The sequence below is a fragment of the Pan paniscus genome, chromosome 1, assembly GCF_029289425.2.
Source record: "Pan paniscus chromosome 1, NHGRI_mPanPan1-v2.0_pri, whole genome shotgun sequence".
NCBI classification, from domain to species: domain Eukaryota; kingdom Metazoa; phylum Chordata; class Mammalia; order Primates; family Hominidae; genus Pan; species Pan paniscus.
The window spans coordinates 199,958,637-199,979,680 of record NC_073249.2 but is presented as its reverse complement, the minus strand read 5'-3'; the positions used below and the strand labels follow the sequence as shown (position 1 = coordinate 199,979,680).

Here is a 21,044-nt window from a genome sequence, read left to right as displayed (position 1 = left end):
GGTCTTTGCGGGAAAATCGCTCTCGGAATTTCTCTAACCTTCAGACTCGAATTAGAAAAGTAAGGGAGCTCCAGTAGTAAACGTCTTTATTCTTCCGTGACGTCGCACACCCAAGCCACCTCCCGCGGACTCTCTGCTGGCAGTCCCACCCAGTGAGGGTAGAGGCGGTGGAGGGCCCACCCAAGGCCGGCTCTTCCAAGCACCACAAATCCTCTCCTCGCCCAGGTCCCTTTCCCCCTTTCTGGCCTTCGTGGGGACACCTTCAGAGTCCCCAAGGAAGGCTGCGCTGATAGCCTCACTCAACCCAGCTTTTTAAAGTTCTGCAGGAGGCAAAGGGCAAGCCCAGAGATTAGGGTTAGAGACCAAAGACAAGCGGTCGTTACCCCTAATATCCAAGGGGAGGGGACGGGAGGGGGCTTTTTGTAGAACTGCCTCTGAGGTATAGAACCGGCAGGCAGGCAGGCTCGGAACAAAACACCCTGAACCAGCCACGAAGACTGCTGCTCCCAGACTCCTTTCTGCTTCAGTGGTAGATGAGGCCAGGGCAGAGGGTTTTCATCATGTAGCTATGAAAGGAAGCCCCCAACCCGGTCAGTCAGGCAATGAGGGGCTGTCTGAAGCACAACTGGAACCCCTCACAAAGGCCATGTCTGTCCGAAACTTCATGCTGGTGGGTGGCTGGCGGCGGAGCAGTGACTCCGTCTGGTCTTGGGGTAGAGGCTCATCATAGATGGTGGAGATGAGCCCCAAGCCATTTCTACGGGGCCTCTTCAGTTGCCCAAATGGCTGTAGCTTCTCTCCATGGTACCTGGATAAAAACGGGCTCTCAGTGAGAAGGCTGCTCTCAAACTCCAGTTAAAGGGGTTGGGAGAGGACGGGGAAGTAGTTACTACATATCTGGTTTGTCCAAAGACAGAGGCTTTAAATCTGGGTCTTTGTTCTCCAGCCCTCTTATCTATCCATTGACAGTGCCAGCAAGAAGGGGCCTCATATAAAATTTTCATTCTGTCACTACAGACTTCCTAATAGTAACCATCAAGTCCAAACTCCTCCAACAAACGGTATGAATGATCTTGTTAAGCCTTAGGGCTTAGTCTTTAAAAAAAAAAAAAAAAGTCAGATTTACTTTATTTATTTATTTATTTCTGAGATGGGGTCTCACTATGTCACCCAGGCTGGATTGTAATGGCGTGATCTCGGCTCACTGCAACCTCCACCTCCTGGGTTCAAGCGATTCTCCTGCCTCAGCCTCCAGAGTAGCTGGGACTACAGGCGCATGCCACCATGCCCAGCTAATTTTTTTTTTTTGTGACAGAGTCTTGCTCTGTCGCCCAGGCTAGAGTGCAGTGGCGCCATCTTGGCTCACTGCAACCTCTGCCTCCTGGGTTCAAGCGATTTTCCTGCCTCAGCCTCCTGAGTAGCGGGGATTACAGGCACCCATTACCGTGCCCAGCTAATTTTTTGTATTTTTAGTAGACACAGGGTTTCACCATCTTGATCAGGCTGGTCTGAAACTCCTGACCTCGTGATCCACCCGCCTCAGCCTCCCAAAGTGTTGGGATTACAGGCATGAGCCACCGCGCCCGGCTAATTTTTGTATTTTTAGTAGAGACGGGGATTTCACCATGTTGGCCAGGCTGGTCTCTAACTCCTGACCTCAAATGATCTGCCCACCTGGGCCTCCCAAAGTGTTGGGATTACAGGCGTGAGCTACCACGCCCGGACTTTTTATTTTTCTAACAGAGACAGTCTCATATGTTGCCGGCTGGTTTCAAACTGGGCTCAAGGAATCCTACCACTTCAGCCTCCCAAAGCGCTAGGATTACAGGCTTGAGCCACCGTGCCTGGCCCAGATCCACTTTTTCCTCTTAACTGTTTTGAATTTCATCCCGCACGAGTACCCAGCAGCCATGCCAAAACCAGTGGGAAGAGGGAAACCAGGGCATAGCTGAAAGGCTTGGGCCCCCAGGCAAGTCCCTCAGTCACACTTACCCCAATCCACGCTTGCATCTGGGGTGTTGGCCATCACTATCCAGGGCCTCAGGCACCCCTGAGCACCTGCAGCCCAGGCCCTGGCCCTCAGCCCAGCCCTGCCGCTCCATCACCTTCCGCCCAATGCCCTGCAGAGTGAAGGGACAAGACTCAAGAAATGGGGCTCTTGCTGGGAGCAGGGAGAATGGGGATGGGAGAAGGAATTAAAGTAGAGAAGGAAAAGAGAGGGGTCCATGGGGTGGGCACAGTGCTAACTCACCTTGGTGTGGCGCTCAAAGGTGCCCACCTGGCGTTCGATCACAGAGCCATCTTCCTGTCCATCTCGGAGTCTCTGTTCCAGACGCATTTGGACAGAGTCTCGGGCATCCTTGTCTCCACCATCTGAGGAAACAGAGCTCAGTTTATGGAAGCGTCCCTCTCAAAGAAGGGGGAAGAATCAGGTTTCTAGGACCCCCTCGTAAGATTGACTTATTCATTTTAATAGTGTTCTGTATCTCTCTCATTAGACTGGGAGCTCCCCAAAAGTAGGAACCATGGCTCTCCCCAATCATACAGATGAGAAGATTGTGGTGCAGAAAAGTAACAGAGCCAACAAATGACAAAGAGAGGATTAGAACCCAGGTCTTCCCTCCCCTACTTGGCTATTTCCCCCACCCGGGTCATTTCCTCTTCTAAAATCTAAACCCTTACTAGAGCCTGAGCTTCTGACAAGCCCACCCTACCAGGGCCTGACCATCAGACCCAGAGCCCCTGAGGGCTATCTATCCCTCCTCCTCCTCCAAGAAAGGATGAAGGCTCTGTCCAAAACTAGCACTTAATGTACACAACCAAAGATGTTTTAAGAGGAACCCTCTCAGTGGGCTACCCCAAGGGAACGGGAACGGTACCCTGTCTCAGCCTTTGCTAGCTCTGGTAAAGTGTCACTGCAAGGCCAGGGCACCTGTTTCACCTCTAGTATTGCCACTCCTTGCCCAGTACCTCTGTCATAGTACACACTCATGTCCACATCCCAGTCATCGGCTGTCTGTTCATCAAAATCTGTAGGGACAGAAAAGCATCCAACAGAGTGCATTAAGGACTCTCAGTTCTATTAAGAGTTAAACCTAGAGTTTTTTTGGCTTTTTTTTTTTTTCTTTTTTGAGACAGAATCTCATTCTGGAGTGCAGTGGCACGACGTTGGCTCACTCCAACCTCTGCCTCCCGGGTTCAAGTGATTCTCCTGCCTCAGCCTCCCAAGTAGCTGGGACTACAGGTGCGTGCCACCATACCCAGCTAATTTTTGTATTTTTCATAGAGACGAGGTTTCACCATGTTGGCCAGGACGGTCTCGATCTCTTGACCTCATGATCTGCCCGCCTCAGCCTCCCAAAGTGCTGGGATTACAGGCGTGAGCCACTGCACCCAGCGGGGCATTTGTTTGTTTTAGAGAAGGTCTCACTCTGTCCCCCAGGCTGGAGTAAAGTGGTGGGATCATAGCTCACTGCAACCTTGAACTCCTGGGCTCAAGTGATCCTCCTGCCTCAGTCTCTTAAGTAGTTCGGACTACAGGCATGAGCCACTGCACCCAGCTTGTTTGTATTTTAAGATCCTTCCTCTGGGAGGGTTATTCAGAATTTGTGGGGGGCGGGGCGGGGGGCATTTTCTCTCCATCTCACTGATCCCCACTCTTAAAAAGGATGATTGGTCTCTCGTATACAATAAAGGTCAGCCTGTTCCCTAGCCTTTTGTTTGGGCTCACCACTACAGAATCTACCGTGTGGAACAGGGAACCCCAAGAGAATGCAGCAGGGGTCACCCCTGCCTTTGCCTGGGTACCAGCATTACCTCCTTCTTCCTCCTGCCAGAACTGGGCATCAGTATAAAACACCAGGCCAGAGCCACCCTTCTCCCACTTGAGCTCAATCTCCTCCTCAAAGAGCTGCTCAGTGGTCCGCTCCTGCCCGGTCACGTCCTCATGCAGCGCTTCATGCCGTTCCCATTCCTCACCCCGGTCATCGTCCTAAAAGGCAGGGAGAGGTGATCTGCCTGAGCTTCCTGACCTCATGCCCCGAGGGAGGGAAGCTCAGGGCACAGGAGGCATGTGTGGCTAGCCTCAGCGCCATTCCTTCAGATTTCTCCAAGAAGCAGCACATATTTGGCCCCTGACCAACACATCTCCAGCCTGATAATTCTCAACAGTTTGCTCCTGTCCCCACAAGCCTGACTCACCTCTGCGCGTTTGGCCATGTTGTTCCCTGCCTGAAATACCCACTTTCCTCTCCCACACCCTTCTCTTCTCCACTTGATTAAATCCTCCTCATCCCTGAAGTCATACAGCCTACATGAAGCCCCCCACATTTAGGCCCACAGCTCTCACACCAGTCTCTGAACTCCCAATGCTAATCAGTACACACTGGTTAGGCCTTTTTATGTCATATCACAAAGAAAGAATGGACAATAACGCTTATTGTCTCTGGTGTGTCAGGCCCTTCCCATAGCTTAGCTCCTTTAACCACTGCAACAACCCTGTGACGTAAGTACCATTATTCCCATTCTACAGATGACAAAACCTAGGTTCAGGGGAGTAAAAATTTATTTGTCCAAAAGAGTACACTGAGGGAGCAGCAGAGCCAGCAATGCAAACCCAGGTGGCCACATCCAGGTGCAGCATCTCCAGATGCTGGTTCTTTCTCTTCAGGGAGATTTTAGGCTCTTTGAGGGCAGGAAATGGGTCTTAGAATGCCTTTGGAATCCCACACTAGCCCTTGGCTTGACGGGACTTGTGGAATGATAGAATGACTCCTAGCTTGAAACCCTGCAGGCCTTCAAGTGCTGAAGAAAAGTCAGGATGGGGCCAGACGCAGTGGCTCACGCCTGTAATCCCAGCACTTTGGGAGGCCAAGGTGGGAGGATCCCTTGAGCTCAGAGGTTCAAGACCAGTCTAGGCAACAAGTCAAAACCCTATCTCTACAAAAAATACAAAAATTAGCCAAGTGTGGTGATGTGTGAGTGTAGTCCTAGCTACTAGGGAAGCTGAGGTGAGAGGATGGCTTGAGCCCAGGGAGTTGGAGGTTGCAATGAGCCGAGATTGCACTACTGCATTCCAGCCAGGACAATAGAACCGGAGCCTGCTTAAAAAAAAAAAAAAAAAAAGGAAAGGAAGGAAGGAATGGGAGAGAAGAGGAGAGGGGAAGTCAGGATGGTACCACACTAAGGATGTGGTCCAGATGTCTTAGCAATCTTGGCTGGGAGCTTTTTTTTTTTGAGACAGAGTCTCACTCTATCGCCCAGGCTGGAGTGCAGTGGTGCGATCTCAGCTCACTGCAACCTCCACCTCCTGGCTTCAAGTGATTCTCCTGCCTCAGCCTCCCAGTAGCTAGGACTACAGGCACCACGCCTGGCTAATTTTTGTATTTTTAGTAAAGGCGGGGTTTCACCATGTTGGCCAGGCTGGTCTCGAACTCCTGACCTCAAATGATCCACCCATCTTGGCCTCCCAAAGTGCTGGGATTACAGGTGTGAGCCACTGCACCCAGCTGGCTGGAAGCTTTGAAACATGGGTGAATTACTTTTTACCCGGAGTACACATTTTTAAAAAAGTTTTCCCAACAAATCACACCTTACTTGATTTTATGGATGTGCAACCAAGTTTGGAGAAAGGAACCAAAGAAATGTCTATGTCACTAATGAAGTGAGAATGGAGGCTACTGTTCAATCTGCTGACTCTAGGTCAGAAAATAGAGATGACTGTTCAGCCACATTATGACAGCACGCACAGGTTAGAGAAGAGGCAAGAACTGGGTTCATATCCCAGCTCTACCTCTATTTCCTGAGATGATCTTAGACAAGTCACTGCACATGTCTTGGTCAGCACATTTTCATCTATAAAAATGAACTCTCCTTATCTGGTCTTTCATGTGGAATTTTTTTTTTTTTTTTCTCAGCTCACTGCAACCTCCGCCTCCCGGGTTCAAGAGCTTCTGTGCCTGGCTGGAAATAATTTTTAAAAAAGAAAAAATGGGCCTGGCGCAGTGGGTCATGCCTGTAATCCCAGCACTTTGGCAGGCCGAGGCAGGTGGGTCACGAGGTCAGGAGATTGAGACTATCCTGGTTAACATGGTGAAACCCCGTCTGTACTAAAAATACAAAAAAAAAAAAAAAAAAAAAAAAATTAGCCGGGTGTGGTGGCACATGCCTGAAGTCCCAGCTTACTCGGGAGGCTGAGGCAGGAGAATCACTTAAACCCAGGAGGTGGAGGTTGCAGTGAGCCGAGATCGCACCACTTCACTCCAGCCTGGGTGACACAGTGAGACTCTGTCTCAAAAAAAAAAAGAAAAAAATGAATAAAGAGGAACCATCCTGGCCAGGCGCAGTGGCTCACGCCTATAATCCCAGCACTTTGGGAGGCTGAGGCAGGCGGGTCACGAGGTCAGGAGATTGAGACCATCCTGGCTAACACAGTGAAACCCCGTCTCTACTAAAAATACAAAAAATTAGCCGGGTATGGTGGTGGCCGCCTGTAGTCCCAGCTACTTGGGAGGCTGAGGCAGGAGAATGGCGTGAACCCGGGAGGCGGAGCTTGCAGTGAGCCGAGATCGTGCCACTGCACTCCAGCCTGGACGACAGAGCAAGACTCCATCTCAAAAAAAAAAAAGGAACCATCCTTATATATCCCTTCCAAGGGAATGAAAAATAAGACCCACTTACGAATCTTCTGGTAAAAGCTCTGGACCATCTCCCTAGAGAAATACAGAAACACACATGCAAATATAGTTTTACATTCCTTCTTGGACTCCTTGGAACCCTCCTGAGGACCCCAGGTTAAGAACCCTTGTAATAGACAATTGAAGAGTGGTATTATTAATGCCTTCGGCCTCTTTCAGCTGCCAGCAAGGACAGGGTAGCACACTGTACTCACCTCATCTGAGTGAGACTCTTCTTCCTCTTCCTTCCCCACTTCTTCCTCAGGCTCTCCACAGGGGCTGGCTGGTATATCTGCCAGGTAGGTTCCTTGGGGTATTTCTTCACCCTCTGCTGTATACACAAGCTCTTCCTGCTCCACAGTCTCTGAGTCCTCATACTCAAAAGGCACATTGCCATAGCGCCGGGAGGAACCTGTCTTGGGGAACTGGAGCTGCAGCTGGGTGATGATCCGAGGGGGTAGGCGGCAGGCCCGGATCAACTCCAAAAAGACCCGCAGGGGAGTCCCCACATTCCCACTGGGCATCAGCACTGGTGGGTTCAGCTCTGGCAGTTGCTTCAGGTCAGCCAGGGTGAAGGCTTCATTCTCTGCCTTCCAACTCTGCAGTTCCTTCCGGGTCTTGAAGGGAAAGGATCCCAGATCTTGGAAAGGAGGGAGAATAGATCTTGAAACCCAGAAGCCTCCAGCAACACTTGAGCCAGAAATTGGCCAATGTTTAAATCTGTTACCCTTTCCCTAGTAAACATCTAGTAAATCCCTAGTAAAAATCTAGGCCGACACAGTGGCTCACGCTTGTGATCCCAGCACTTTGGGAGGCTGAGGCAGGAGGATTGCTTGAGCTCAGGAGTTCAAGACCAGCCTGGGCAAAATGGTGAGACCCTTATCTCTACAAAATATAAAAAAATTAGCTGGGAGTGGTGGTGCACCCTGTGATCCCAGCTCCTTGGGAGGCTGAAGCAGGAGGATTGCTTGAGCCTGGGAGGTGAGGCTGTAGTGAGCCGAGATTGCACCACTGCACTTCATCTCGGGCGACAGAGTACCCTGTCTCAAAAATAAATAAATAAATAATAAAATAAATCCATTAGCCTCATGCTGTTCCTCCCTCTCAAACTTCTCCAGGTCTTTTCATCTCTCCCCAAGCGGAACTACAGAACTACCTAGTAGTTTCATGTCACTTCTCATCACCTTGGCTGGGCATACAAGTTTCTTCCAGCTCTGGCTCCTGATGAACTTTTTTTTTCTTTTTTTTGAGACAGATTCTCACTCTGTCACCCAGACTGGCGTATGCAGTGGTGCGATCTCAGCTCACTGCAACCTCCGCCTCCCGGGTTCAAGTGATTCTCATACTTCAGCTTCCCAAGTAGCTGGGATTACAGGCATGTGCCACCATGCCTGGCTGATTTTTGTATTTCTAGTACAGACAGGGTTACGCCATGTTGTCCAGGCTGGTCCTGGCCTCAAGTGATATCTACCCACCTGATGACCTTTTGATTCTCGGCTGTCACCAACTCCCACCTCCTGCATGTCTTCATACGATGTGTTCCAGCCACACCAAACAATTTTTCTCCTAATTTCTTTTTTTCTTCTTTTTTTTTTTTTTGAGATGGGGTCTCGTTCTGTCACCCAGGCTGGAGTACAGTGGCGCGATCTTGACTCATTGCAACCTCCACCTCCTGGGCTCAAGTGATCCCCCCACCTCAACCTCACAAGTAGCTGGGACTACAGGCATGCGCCACCACAACCGGCTAATTTGTATTTTTGGTAGAGACAGGGTTTCACCATGTTGCCCAGGCTGGTATGGAACTCCTGAGCTCAAGAGATCCGCCCACCTGTGCCTCCCAAAGTGCTGGGATTACAGGCACGAGCCATTGCAACCCAGCCCACAATGAACAATTTAACATGCCCTGAAAGTTTTTCACGGGCTTTCAAAGCTGTGTCTTTGCAAACGCCATTTACCCTGAAACCCAGAAACACCATTCTCTCCTATCAACTCCTATTTATTTTTCAAGACCCAGATGGAAAGTCACATTTCATGATCCGTCTAGGAAGTTAGTTTCTCCCTTCTCTGTCATCTCACAGCACTTGGTGATAAACAGTATAGGCTCTGGAACAGATGCCTAGGTTTGTTGTAGCTCTGACACTAACTAACTCTGTAACCTCAGGCAAGTCACATAACTTCGGCTTCCCTCAGTTTCTTCACCTATGAAATGGGAGAAACAATAGCTCCTATCTCATAGGACTGTTGAGAGGGGTAAGAAAACAAAAGGCTTAGAACAGTGCCTACTAAATACACAGAGTACTCAGTGAATGCTAACAATTAGAATGACATCTCTGTGGCAATTACCTTTTTCCAAATCTCTTCCTTTGTGGATTCTGAGCACACACTATGTCCAACTGTTCTCTGCATACCCAGCTAGTCACACTAGGTCTAGCAATGTAAGCATTTGTTGAATGTGTGAACTGGAGGGCTCTGCACTGTCCTGTTTCCCCATCAAACTGATTTCCCATGAAAGTGGGAGCTGTCCAGAGAAAAGATTGTCTCTTCATTTGTATCTTACTGAAAGGACTGGGTAGGAAGCACAGAGAGAGCAGGAGAGAAAGACAGTAAGAGGGTTAGAGACTGGATTTCCTTTTTTCTTTCTGTGTTAGTGCAAAATCAACCCCTTGGATAGAAAAAGGGTCTCAAAAGGGACCTAACAAAATGAAGGCTCTTCCGAAAAAGCCTCTCCGGTTTATTTTTCTCCATGTATTGGACTAACTCCCTGCAAGTTGAGCCTGAGGCTCTGTCTAGAATATGAACTAAACTCATAGAGTCCTAACCAGAGGCCTGACTTATCCTCACCACTTCTCTGAAAAGGTGCCTCTGTTCCAGGCCCGTAGGCCCAGTCTATTAACTTTCTCACTCTTACCTGATGCCTCCGTAGGTAGCCGAAGTCTGCGGATGCGACAGCGACCCGGTAGCCAAGTCCCGTGAGAATCCAGCCACCGGCGGCCCGAGTACATGCGAATAAGCCTCTGAGCTTGAGCCAACCCCCTTACCGAGATGACGCAGCAGCAGGTGCGGGTCTGGATTGGAGTAGAGTCTCGAGTGGAGAGAGGCCGGACATCGGTGGCCGAAGTCTGAGAGAGAAGCTGGCCCTCAGCGGCTGGGTCGGTAGGAATTAGGGCAGAGTTAGGAGCGGCCTGCGGAGGGGCCCGCTCAGGCCGATGCCGGTAGTGGAAACAGAGGAAGCCACCGCCGCGCTCTTCTCGGAACTGGCTAAAGTAGCTCCGTAAATGGGCCGAGCGCAACACGGAGGGGATACCGCTCACTACCAGGTAAACTGTCGCCTCCTCCTCCGCCTCGCCGGGCACCGCCATCTTGGATTGTCACATGATCGGCTAGAACCAAGTCTCGCGAGAACACCGCGAGCAACGCTCCAGCGCCTGCGTCGCGAGATTGTGAAAATTCTAACTAGTCCTTTGGGGTTGGGGTTGTGGAACCCGGAGCTGGAAGATCCGAAGTCTTCTGTGTTCCTTTCCCACAGAGGGAAGCCGGCGATGATGGAAAAACTCACCTGGAAAATGAGGTCATAGAGTTCTTTCATAAAGCTCTCATGAGGACCAAATAAGAAGCCTGCGGGAGGGGTCATTTTTGAGGTATTTAGTTGTGGATATTGCACACCTAATCTCAACCTTCCTCAGTTCTGAACCTTTAGTCGTTCTTCCATTTATTTTTCCAAAATGTGTTGATGAACTCCCACAAATCGGTAAGAAAAAGATAACCCGGTAGAAAAATGGGCCGCAGATACTTCGCAAAAGAGGAAACGCAGGTCCAATTTACAATGAAAGTGCTATGAGTTGCTAGAGGCTTACGTTAAAGAAAAGATGCGCAACTCAATAATAAAAGAAATGCAGCGAGACCCACTTTGCATCCACTATGTTGGCAAACTTTAAGACCTTCAGTCGATGACAACATGGTGGAACTGGAGCTCTCATACACTGTTGGTGGAAATGTAAGTTGATACAACCACTTTGGGAAACAATTGGCGTTATCTAGTAAAAGCAAAGCTACGCATCATTTGACTCAGCACTTGTAGGTAATATTTTATTTATTTTTGAGTTGGGGTCTCGCTCTGTCGCCCAGGCTGGAGTGCTGGGACCACAGATGCAACCCACTATGCCTGGCTAATTTTTTAAACTATTTGTAGAGATGGGGTCTCACTGCATTGCCCAGGCTGATATTGAACTCCAGGGCTCAAGTGATCCACTGGCCTCAGCCTCCCAAAGTGTTAGGATTACAGGTGTGAGCCACGGTCCCCGGCTTTTTGTCTTTTTTTTTTTTTTTTTTTTTGAGATGGAGCCTCGCTCTGTCATCCAGGCTGGAATGCGATGGTGCGATCTCGGCTCACTGCAACCTCCGCCTCCCGGGTTCAAGCAATTCTCCTGTCTCAGCCTCCCGAGTAGCTGGGACTACAGGTGCGTGCCACCACGCCCGGCTAATTTTTATATTTTTAGTAGAGACGGGGTTTCACCATATTGGTCAGGCTGGTCTCGAACTCCTGACCTCAGGTGATCCACCCGCCTTGGCCTCCCAAAGTGCTGAGATTACAGATGTAAGCCACCGCACCCGGCCCTCTTTGTCCGTTTTTTAATTGGGTTATTTGATTACTATTGATTCATTGATTCATAATTCAGACAAAGTCTACACATTATACTGGGTGATAGGAGGAACCTGTAGATTGAGAGACCTCAAACAAAAGCAAAAAATAAAGGGCCAAGCTCAGTGGTTCACGCCTGTAATCCCAGCACTTTGGCAAGCTGGTGTAGGAGGATCCCTTGAGCTTAGAAGTTTGAGACCAGCCTGGCCAAGTTGGCAAGACCCTTGTCTAAACAATAAAAAAAATGACTGCACATGTTTATCAGAAGACTTACTGATAATGTTGACTTTTACCCAAGCCCTGTGATCCTGGAAAACTAAAGCTTAAGAAATGCCTTCCCACTGTTTTGTGTTCTGGAACACAGCATATTGCAAAAAAACATCCTTCCCCAAGTGAGTTAGGTAAGACTGGTGTATGCCCCTCTGGTTCACCAATGACAAAGCCAGACACAGACTCCATATTCCAAATCTCCTCATGAAAGCTTTGAGGAACTTCTTGTCCCCACTGATGAGTTGGAACAAACTTTGGTTAAAACTTCTCTCCTTCCCCCAGCTTCCCGAACTTTGGCTTACCCTCAGCTTGAGCCAGCGCACATCTCCTCCTTAACAGCCTCTCTTGAGAATAGGCTGGCTTCAAGGTAAAGCATTATCTGATCTACTGTCCCATCATGCCACTCCTGATCATCCCACTTCCTCCCACCCAGTTCTGCCCTGTTTACTCCTCTCTATGAGAGAAGAACCCTTTTTGCCTAACCCTTGAGTCACTTGCAGATATTATGGTCAGAGGGTCCTCCCTGCTGCAATATTCTTCCTCCTTCTATTGCAATAGTTCCTTTCTTCCCTTGTAATAATCCTTTCAAATAAAATCTCTCCTGGCAGGGTGTGGTAACTCACACCTGTAATCTTAGCACGTCGGGAGGTTGAGGTGGGAGGATCACTTGAGCCCAAGAGAGCAAGGCTGCAGTGCGCCATGATTGTGCCATGCATTCGGTGGGCAGCAGAATGAGAATCTGTCTCAAAAAAAAAAAAAAAAATTATAATGGCTGGGCGCAGTGGCTAATGCCTGTAATCCCAGCACTTTGGGAGGCTGAGGTGGGCGGATCACTTGAGGTCCGGAGTTCGAGACCAGCCTGGGCAACATGGTGAAACCCCGTCTCTACTAAAAATACAAAAATTAGCCACTCATGGTGGTATGCGCCTGTAATCTCAGCTCCTCAGGGAAGCTGAGGCACGAGAATCGCTTGAACCCAGGAGGCGGAGGTTGCAGTGAGCTGAGATCACACCACTGCACACTCCATCCTGGGCAATAGAGCGAGACTCTGTCTCAAAAAAAAAAAAAAAAATTATAATAAAATCTCTCCTTACCAAGCCTGGATTTGTTTTTTATTTCACAGTATATATAAATATTCATAGCTACAGTCTTTTTAAGTGCAAAAAGCTGGCTTTTTGTACTAATAATCTCAGGTAAAGCCAGTCAGAAAACACAGAATTGTTTTATTTATGCAAAGTTCCCAAAATGCAAACTAAAAAATATTCTTAGGGCTACATAAATAAATAAGCTTTAAAATCAGGAAGAAAAGCAAATAAATGATTAACATAAAATCCAGGGTAGTTGTTACCTTTGGAGGGAAATGATAGATTTAGAAAGGGACTTCAGAGTTCATTCTGTTATTCTTTATACTTTACACATATTTATTAATATTATTTTGTTTTACTCAATGTTTAAAATGTAAAAATATTAAAAGTGAAAATAACTCATTTCAGAAAGCAATAGTTACCTTGTAATAGCAAATATACAGCTATATGATGAATTTTAAAAATTGAAAAACGTGGCCAGGCATGGTGGCTCATGCTTATAATCCCATCGCTTTGAGAGGCCGAGGCAGAAGGATTGCTTGAGGCCAGGAGTTGGAGACCAGCCTGGGCAACATAGTGAGACCCTGTCTCTACAAAAAATAATAAAAATAAAAAATAAGCCGGGCGCGGTGGCTCACACCTGTAATTCCAGCACTTTGGGAGGCCGAGGTGGGTGGATCACAAGGTCAGGAGATTGAGACCATCCTGGCTAACACGGTGAAACCCCATCTCTACTAAAAATACAAAAAAATTAGCTGGGCGTGGTGGCGGGCACCTGTAGTCCTAGCTACTCGGGAGGCTGAGGCAGGAGAATGGTGTGAACCCGGGAGGCGGAGCTTGCAGTGAGCCGAGATCGCGCCACTGCACTCCAGCGGGTGACAGAGCAAGACTCCGTCTCAAAATAAATAAATAAATAAATAAATTAATTAATTAATTAATAAAAATACAAAAATAAAAATAACGAAGTCTTCTAATGAGTGAGAAATTGTAGATAGGACCATTATATCTAGGTTTAAACCCACATCATATCTGGATTTTATTTATTTTTTATTTTATTACATACTTTTTTTTTTTTTTTGTCACCCAGGCTGGAGTGCATGCAGTGATGCAATCTTGGCTCACTGCAACCTCTGCCTGCCGGGTTCAGGCCATTCTCCTGCCTCAGCCTCCTATCCTAAGTAACTGGGACTACAGGCAAGCACCACACCCAGCTAATTTTTGTATTTTTAGTAGAGATGGGGTTTCATCATGTTGACCAGGCTGATCTTGAACTCCTGGCCTCAAGTGATCCACCCAACTCATTATTACACACATATTTTTTAGAGATAGTGTCTCAGTCTGTCGCCTAGCCTAGAGTCCATTGGCGCAATCATAGCTCACTGCAGCCTTGAACTGCTGGCCTCAAGCCATCCCCCTGCCTCAGCCTCCCCAGTAGCTGGGATAACAGACTTGAAACACTGCACCTGGCTCACCCCTGACTTTTAAAGACACAAGTATAGTGTTTAAGAGCATGGGCCCTGAAGACAGATCATCTAAGTTCAAATCCTGATTCTGTCACTTATTAACTGTGTAACCTCGAGCACTTTACTTAATCTCTCTGTACCTCTACAGGAGAGTGAGAGATCACCTCCAACCCCCCTTAGCTCTTATGGGAATTCTTCTGCTGGATATAGAAACTAAGTTCACACATGGTAAATTAACAGGAGAAAATCATACATTATTATTATATAATTTTTTTTTTTTTCTGAGACAGAGTCTTGCTCTGTCGCCCAGGCAGATCTTGGCTCACTACAACCTCCGCCTCCTGGGTTCAAGTGATTCTCCTGCATCAGCCTCCTGAGTAGCTGGGCTTACAGGCATGCGCCACCACGCCCAGCTAATTTTTGTATTTTTAGTAGAGATGGGGTTTCACCATGTTGGCCAGGCTGATCTCGAACTCCTGACCCTTAGATGATCTGCCCACCTCGGCCTCCCAAAGTGCTGGGATTACAGGCGTGAGCGACTGAGCCTGGCCTATTATTATTATTATTATTATTATTTTTTTTTTTTTTTTTGAGACAGAGTCTCACTCTGTTGCCTAGGCTGGAGTGCAATGGCACAATCTCGGCTCACTGCAACCTCCGCCTCCTGGGTTCAGGCGATTCTCCTGCCTCAGCTTCCCAAGTAGCTGGGATTACAGGAACCTGCCAACACGCCTGGCTAATTTTTGTATTTTTAGTAGAGACGGGGTTTCACCATGCTGGCCAGGCTGGTCTCGAACTCCAGACCTCAGGTGATCCTCCCGCCTCAGCCTCCCAAAGTGTTGGGATTACAGGCGTGAGCCCAGCCACAAGATGCTTTTATACTTTTTAGACAACAATAAATTTGAGAAGTCACAGGACAAGGGACATCTGGCTAGGGGCAGTAAATTTCTAGGTGAGTGATGAGGATATATTTGAGGTGGAAGTGTAAAACTAGTGGAAGATAAGGGTTACTTTGAAAAGTATATTTATTCAGGTCCGTTGCAGCCCCGAGTTCCCAGTCTCTGGTAATCAGGGGTAATTTTTTGCCCTGGTATAGGGAGGGTATCCCTCACAGAGGAATCTTGATGGCTTGCTGCATGCAGGAAGAGGCAGGTCAGCTCACCCTTTCTGAAACTACAATTTCTCCAAGATTTTCAACCCAAAATGATCAAGATACCAGTTTGGCACATTGGCACATCCTTCACTCCTTGAGTTTCTTTGTCTATAAAATGGATGGAGGCCGGGCATAGTGGCTCATGCCTATAATCTCAGCACCTTGGGAGGTGGAGGTGGGTGGATCACCTGAGGTCAGGACTTTGAGACCAACCTGGCTAACATGGTGAAACCCCGCCTTTACTAAAAAATACATAAAAGGCCGAGCGCAGTGGCTCACGCCTGTAATCCCAGCACTTTGGGAGGGCGAGGCGGGCGGATCACCTGAGGTTGGGAGCTTGAGACCAGCCTGACCAAATGTAGAAACCCCGTCTCTACTAAAAATACACAATTAGCAGGGCGTGGTGGCGCATGCCTGTAATCCCAGCTACTTGGGAGGTTAGGCAGGAGAATCATTTGAATCTGGGAGGTGGAGGTTGCGGTGAGCTGAGATCGCGCCACTGAACTCCACCCTGGGCAAGAGAGTGAGACTCTGTCTCAATAAAAACGAAAAAATACAAAAAGCATTAGCTGGGTGTGGTGGCGCATGCCTGTAATCCCAGCTACTCGGGAGGCTGAGGCACGAGAACCGCTTGAACCCAGGAGGTTGCAGTGAGCTGAGATCGCACCACAGCACTCCACCCTGGGCAACAGAATGAGACTGTGTCTCAAAAAGAAAGATAAAGCGGTTGGAGATAATGATAGTACTTCCAGCACAGAGTTGTGAGAGTGAAATACCATAATCCAGGAAATGTGTTTAGAGCACAGCTCTCAATAAATGTTACGTGGGCCGGGCGTGGTGGCTCACACCCGTAATCCCAGCACTTTGGGAGGCCAAGGCAGGCGGATCATGAGGTCAGGAGATCAAGACCATCCTGGCTAACATGGTGAAACCCTGTCTCTACTAAAAATACAAAAAATTGGCCGGGCATGGTGGCGGGCGCCTGTAGTCCCAGCTACTCGGGAAGCTGAGGCAGGAGAATGGTGTGAACCCAGGAAGCGGAGCTTGCAGTGAGCCGAGATTGCACCACTGCACTCCAGCCTGGGCGAATGAGCAAGACTCCGTCTCAAAATAATAATAATAATAAAAATAAATAAATACATAAATAAATAAATGTTAATGTGGTTATAGTTTAGTAGCTACCCAGAGTGAGCACCCACAGCCTGGGGTTTCTTCTGGCCATACCCTGCCAGAAAGAGGAGGTCTCCTTTGTTAACTCTGATTCCCCTGAGATCTTAGCATTGTCACCTCTACCAGTTTCATTGGGATTTCCTTTCTTTGCTGTCTTGTTCTGTGAGGTGGTCCCTGTCATCTCTCCAGGCCCATTTCCTCCTACCCTGGGCCCCATACATCACTTGCAGTTAACTAAGCACCTCTTGCTCTCTGACATCTCTGTGCCTTTGCATATATCTGTTTGGAATGCCCATCCCTTGGGTTGCCTAGCAAAACCCTGTTCATTCTCTTTAGCTCAAACCAGTCACCACTTGGGTAAAGCATTTTTCCCACCTTCAGGCAGATTTAATCTCTCCTGTTGCCTGTTGTATGTACCCCTATCACAGCTCAGATCACTCTGCATTACAATTACTTACGTGTCTTCCTCTGCCACAGACAAGATGTTTCATGAGAGTAAGAAATGTATCTTATTTATTCTGTGCCCCCTACCCCAGCATCTAGCACAGGGGTTGGTACAAATGGAGGTTGAGAGACATTGAGTGATAGAATGAATTAATGGATGGATGGATAGTGGGTGTTGGCTTTTTGCCAGCATCACGGGTTCTAGGATATTTGAATGCCCCAAGGACAGGGTGGGGTTAATGGGGGACACAGCATGCGTCAGCTGTCTGACTACTTAATAGGCAGTCAACGATTTGGCTAATGAAGATAGAGATAATGATGACAATAAAATGGTACTCTAGGCTGACCCAGAGCCACAGCCACTCTCCTGCTTTCCAGTGAGTCATTCCTGGCTGGGCCTGAGGACAGGAATCATGGCTCAGAGGTAGATGGTCAGTCAACAGTGGCTGAGCTGGTTCCAGACGGCTTGATCCTGGCCATGACTCACTCCAGCTTGTGCAGCTGACAAGAACCCTCCAGAACTTCACAGGTTTGAGTACAAGTCTCAGCACAGGCCAGGTGCGGTGGCTCATGCCTGTAATCCCAGCACTTTGGAAGGCCAAGGCAGGTGGATCACCTGAGGTCAGGAGTTTGAGACTAGCCTGGCCAACATCGTGAAACTCTGTCTCTACTAAAAATACAAAAATTAGCCAGGCGTGGTGGTGGGTGCCTGTAATCCCAGCTACTCGGGAGGCTGAAGCAAGGGAATTGCTTGAACCCGGGAGGCGGAGGTTGCAGTGAGCCGAGATGGCGCCACTGCACTCCAGCCTGGGCAGCAAGAGTGAAACTCCATCTGAAAAAAAAAAAAAGTCTTAGCACAGACAGTGATCAGCCCAGACCTTAAGTTACATACGCCATCTGAGCCTGTTTCCTCCTCTTCCCTCACTGGCAATGAGACACAGATCCCAACCCAGGATGCTGATCATGGAGACATACTTCCCCACTTTTGGAAAGCCTACAGTCTCATGGAGAAAGCACGATTCCCCTTACCACATTGTACCGTAATTATCTCTTTAGTTTTGCCATATTTGTCTTTATGTTCTTTGCTCAAGGCAAGGAAATAGGGCACGGGGAATGACTCAAGAAACGCAGACAAGAAACAGAAGTGTAGCTCCCCAACCATGTGGATTGGTAGGGAAGAAATTTGAAAAGGATCAAGGTAGAGATTTTTCTTGTTGTTGTTTTTTTATTTGTTTTGAGACAGGGTCTTGCTCTGTCACCCAGGCTGGAGTGCAGTGATGCTCCCATGCTCACTGCAGCCTCCAACTCCCAGCTCAAGTGATCCTCCCACTTCAGCCTCTCGAGTGGCTGGGACTACAGACATAAGCCACCATACCTAGCTTACTTTATTTTATTTTACTATTATTTATTTATTTTTTGAGATGGAGTCTCACTTTGTCGCCCAGGCTGGAGTGCAGTGGTGCAATCTCGATTCACTGCAACCTCTGCCGCCTGGGTTCAAGTGATTTTCGTGCCTCGGCCTCCCGAGTAGCTGGGAGCCACCGCACCTGGCTAATTTTTGTTTTAGTAGAGACGGTGTTTCACCATCTTGGCCAGGCTGGTCTTGAACTCCGACCTCGTGATCCGCCTGGCCTTATTTTTTAATTTTTTTGAGACAGAGTTTCACTCTGTCGCCCAGGCTGGAGTGCAGTGGTGCGATCTCGGCTCACTGCAACCTCCACCTCCCGGGTTCAACTGATTCTCCTGTCTCAGCCTCCCAAGTAGCTGCGATTACAGGCGAGTGCTGCCATGCCTGGCTAATTTTTGTATTTTTAGTAGAGACAGGGTTTCACCATGTTGGCCAGGCTGGTCTTGAACTCCTAACCTCAGGTGATCCACCTGGCTTGGCCTCCAAAAGTGCTGGGATTACAGGTGTGAGCCACTGAGCCCGGCCCCTAGCTAATTTTATAATTTTTTGTAGAGGCAGGAGTCTCATTACATTGCCCAGGCTGATCTTGAACTCCTGGGCTCAAGCGATCCTATCACCTCAGCCTCCCAAAGTGCTGGGATTACAGGCATGAGCCATCAGTGGTGCCTGGCAAGGTAGAGTTAATAAGGGAAGCTGTTTGGATGATGGAAAAAATTAAATAAGTTGAGGGAAAAAGCCTAGGGTGGGGCATAGAGAGGAATGCTTCCTAACGGTTGTTCAGGGCCGGAGAAGGAGAAGGGTAAGAGGTGGGAAGACCCAGCTTGAGGATTCAGAGAGATGTGGCAATTAACTAATAGAGGCAGAAACTGGTAGGGCATAAAAGATGTAGAATGACCCTAAATCCCTGAATCTTCTGGATTTGGGTCCTATGTGGGAAACAGGGCTTCTGCTCTTGAAAGAGTGGTCTCATGCGTCTACAAGGTTACACGGGGTGGTATGTGCCAGAGGGATGGGGAGGGCAGGTCAGAGAGAGTCCTGGGGGCCTGAGGTCTGAGTTTGGGGCATCTGGTGGGAGGTGGGGGGATACAGGCCTTGTTCTGGGCCCTGAAGGATGCCTTTATTGGGGATTTGATTAGGTCCTGGTGGGGACAGTTGTTGAGCTGAGAGGAGGAGGGACATTGAAGTCACCAGGGGGAAAGAGGATGAATGGCTAGTTGGGGTCCCAAATGCCAGGCAGAGCAGTTTGGCCTGGGCTCACAGACTCCAAGAGGATCCTGAAGATGCACAGACACAGGTCTGCCTACTTAGGGGGCCACTTTTCCCTTTACTATGACGCAGGGAAGATGAACACACTCTGGCATGGGGGTGTCTCCCCACTGTGTGCCCCACCCTCAGGTGCAAGGGTGCGTGCTTCTGCTGTGTGACTGTGTGGGAGTCTGCAGTACATTGCTGAGTGACTGTATCTGGGCAGTGCTTTTCTGGGCTATAAGTGGGTGGTTGGAGAGTCTGTTTTATGGGTCTGTGTAGGTGTGCCTGAGTTGTACATCTTAGTATGTGTGTGTTGGGGGGTGTCCAAGTTGTGTTGTTTGTATTTGTGTGAGATCTCAGCTGTGTTTTTGTCTCTATCTGGTGTCTTACTTGTGAGTGAGAGGCTGGGTAAGGGACAGGGTTCCCCTTGCTGCTGGCACTGGGTCACCATAATGGGTACGAGGCTAATTAGCTATAGTCCTAACCTGGGGGGCTTAGAGAAAGGCCTGAATGATGACGCCTAGACTGTTATCCCCAAGTGAATGGCCTCTTATTGAGCAATCATTAACTTGGCCCCTGTGAGAAGAATCCAAACTGTTATGGTGAAGAGGGTGGGGACTGGTCAGGGCAGGACTTACTGCGGGTGAAAGGGGGAGGCCGGAAAATCCTATAGGCATGTGTGTTGTTATCACTCCTTCCTGCCCACCCTTCAGGTCACTCACCCTGACCCATGGCAACTGGGTCAAAATATTTAACAAACAGTGAGGCACAGATATTGACCAGTCAGAATAGACACAAGTCATATTCTGAATGGAGCAGTCAGGGAGGTCATGGCTATGCCAAGAGTTGCCTCTTTAGTTGCTAGACAGCGGGAATGTCTGGGAGGAGAATCCCAGGAGAGGGGCTGGGGCAGAGGGGCAGGGAAGGAAACTGGGGAGGCCTCAGGGCGGTGGCTGTGAGCCAAGTGTCATGGAAGGGTTTCAGACTTAAACAACTGATGTAGTCAAATCCTGGTGGTCCAGCTAAACCTTGGTCTGCCTTGGCCTTCAAGCAGTTGCCAGGCCAGCCCTGGGTACCCTTTTCCCTTCCCTTTGGGAAAATAATGGACCACTCTCTTTTGTCATCTGCAGGAATGGGGGAAGTGAATGATCTCAAACTACAGAAATGGCAGTGAACTTGTCTGTTTCAATTTGGGAGTGGGCTGCTTCCTGATTGGCTGTGATTGGGCTTTCACTGTGGTAAGAGGGCGCCTGAAGTGGGTAGGAGCCAGGGGAGCGGTTAGTGAAGGGTTTGGGAATGGGAGAGCAACCTCCTTCCCCTGAGGATAAAGACAATGAGGTGATGGGATTGTGAACTGATACTGTTCCCTGGAAAATTAGCTCCAGCAACCCTGTGGATTTTTTCCCTTGGGCTACCTCTGATAGCAGCAGGGTAGGCCCTGGAGGTGAGACAGTCCCTTCCATATGCACAAATGACAGTATCAGGCTCCA

At 48.7% G+C, this 21,044-nt stretch overlaps 1 protein-coding gene and 1 long non-coding RNA gene across 2 annotated transcripts; one reads left to right on the top strand and one right to left on the bottom strand.

The window, feature by feature from the left end:
• Positions 1-69: 69 nt before the first annotated feature.
• Positions 70-10,178, bottom strand: GPATCH3 (G-patch domain containing 3). Its single transcript, XM_003809427.6, has 7 exons — positions 9,583-10,178; positions 6,890-7,314; positions 3,817-3,991; positions 2,971-3,030; positions 2,252-2,373; positions 1,993-2,120; positions 70-808 (listed from the first exon to the last, which is right to left on the bottom strand). Exons 1-7 carry the CDS (start codon positions 10,031-10,033, stop codon positions 592-594), a joined length of 1,578 nt encoding a protein of 525 aa, XP_003809475.2. The 5' UTR covers positions 10,034-10,178; the 3' UTR covers positions 70-591.
• On the top strand, positions 10,115-20,792 carry LOC134728507 (uncharacterized). Its single transcript, XR_010108975.1, has 3 exons — positions 10,115-10,312; positions 11,866-11,950; positions 20,685-20,792. It is a non-coding gene; the product is annotated as an uncharacterized LOC134728507 (long non-coding RNA).
• Positions 20,793-21,044: the final 252 nt, after the last annotated feature.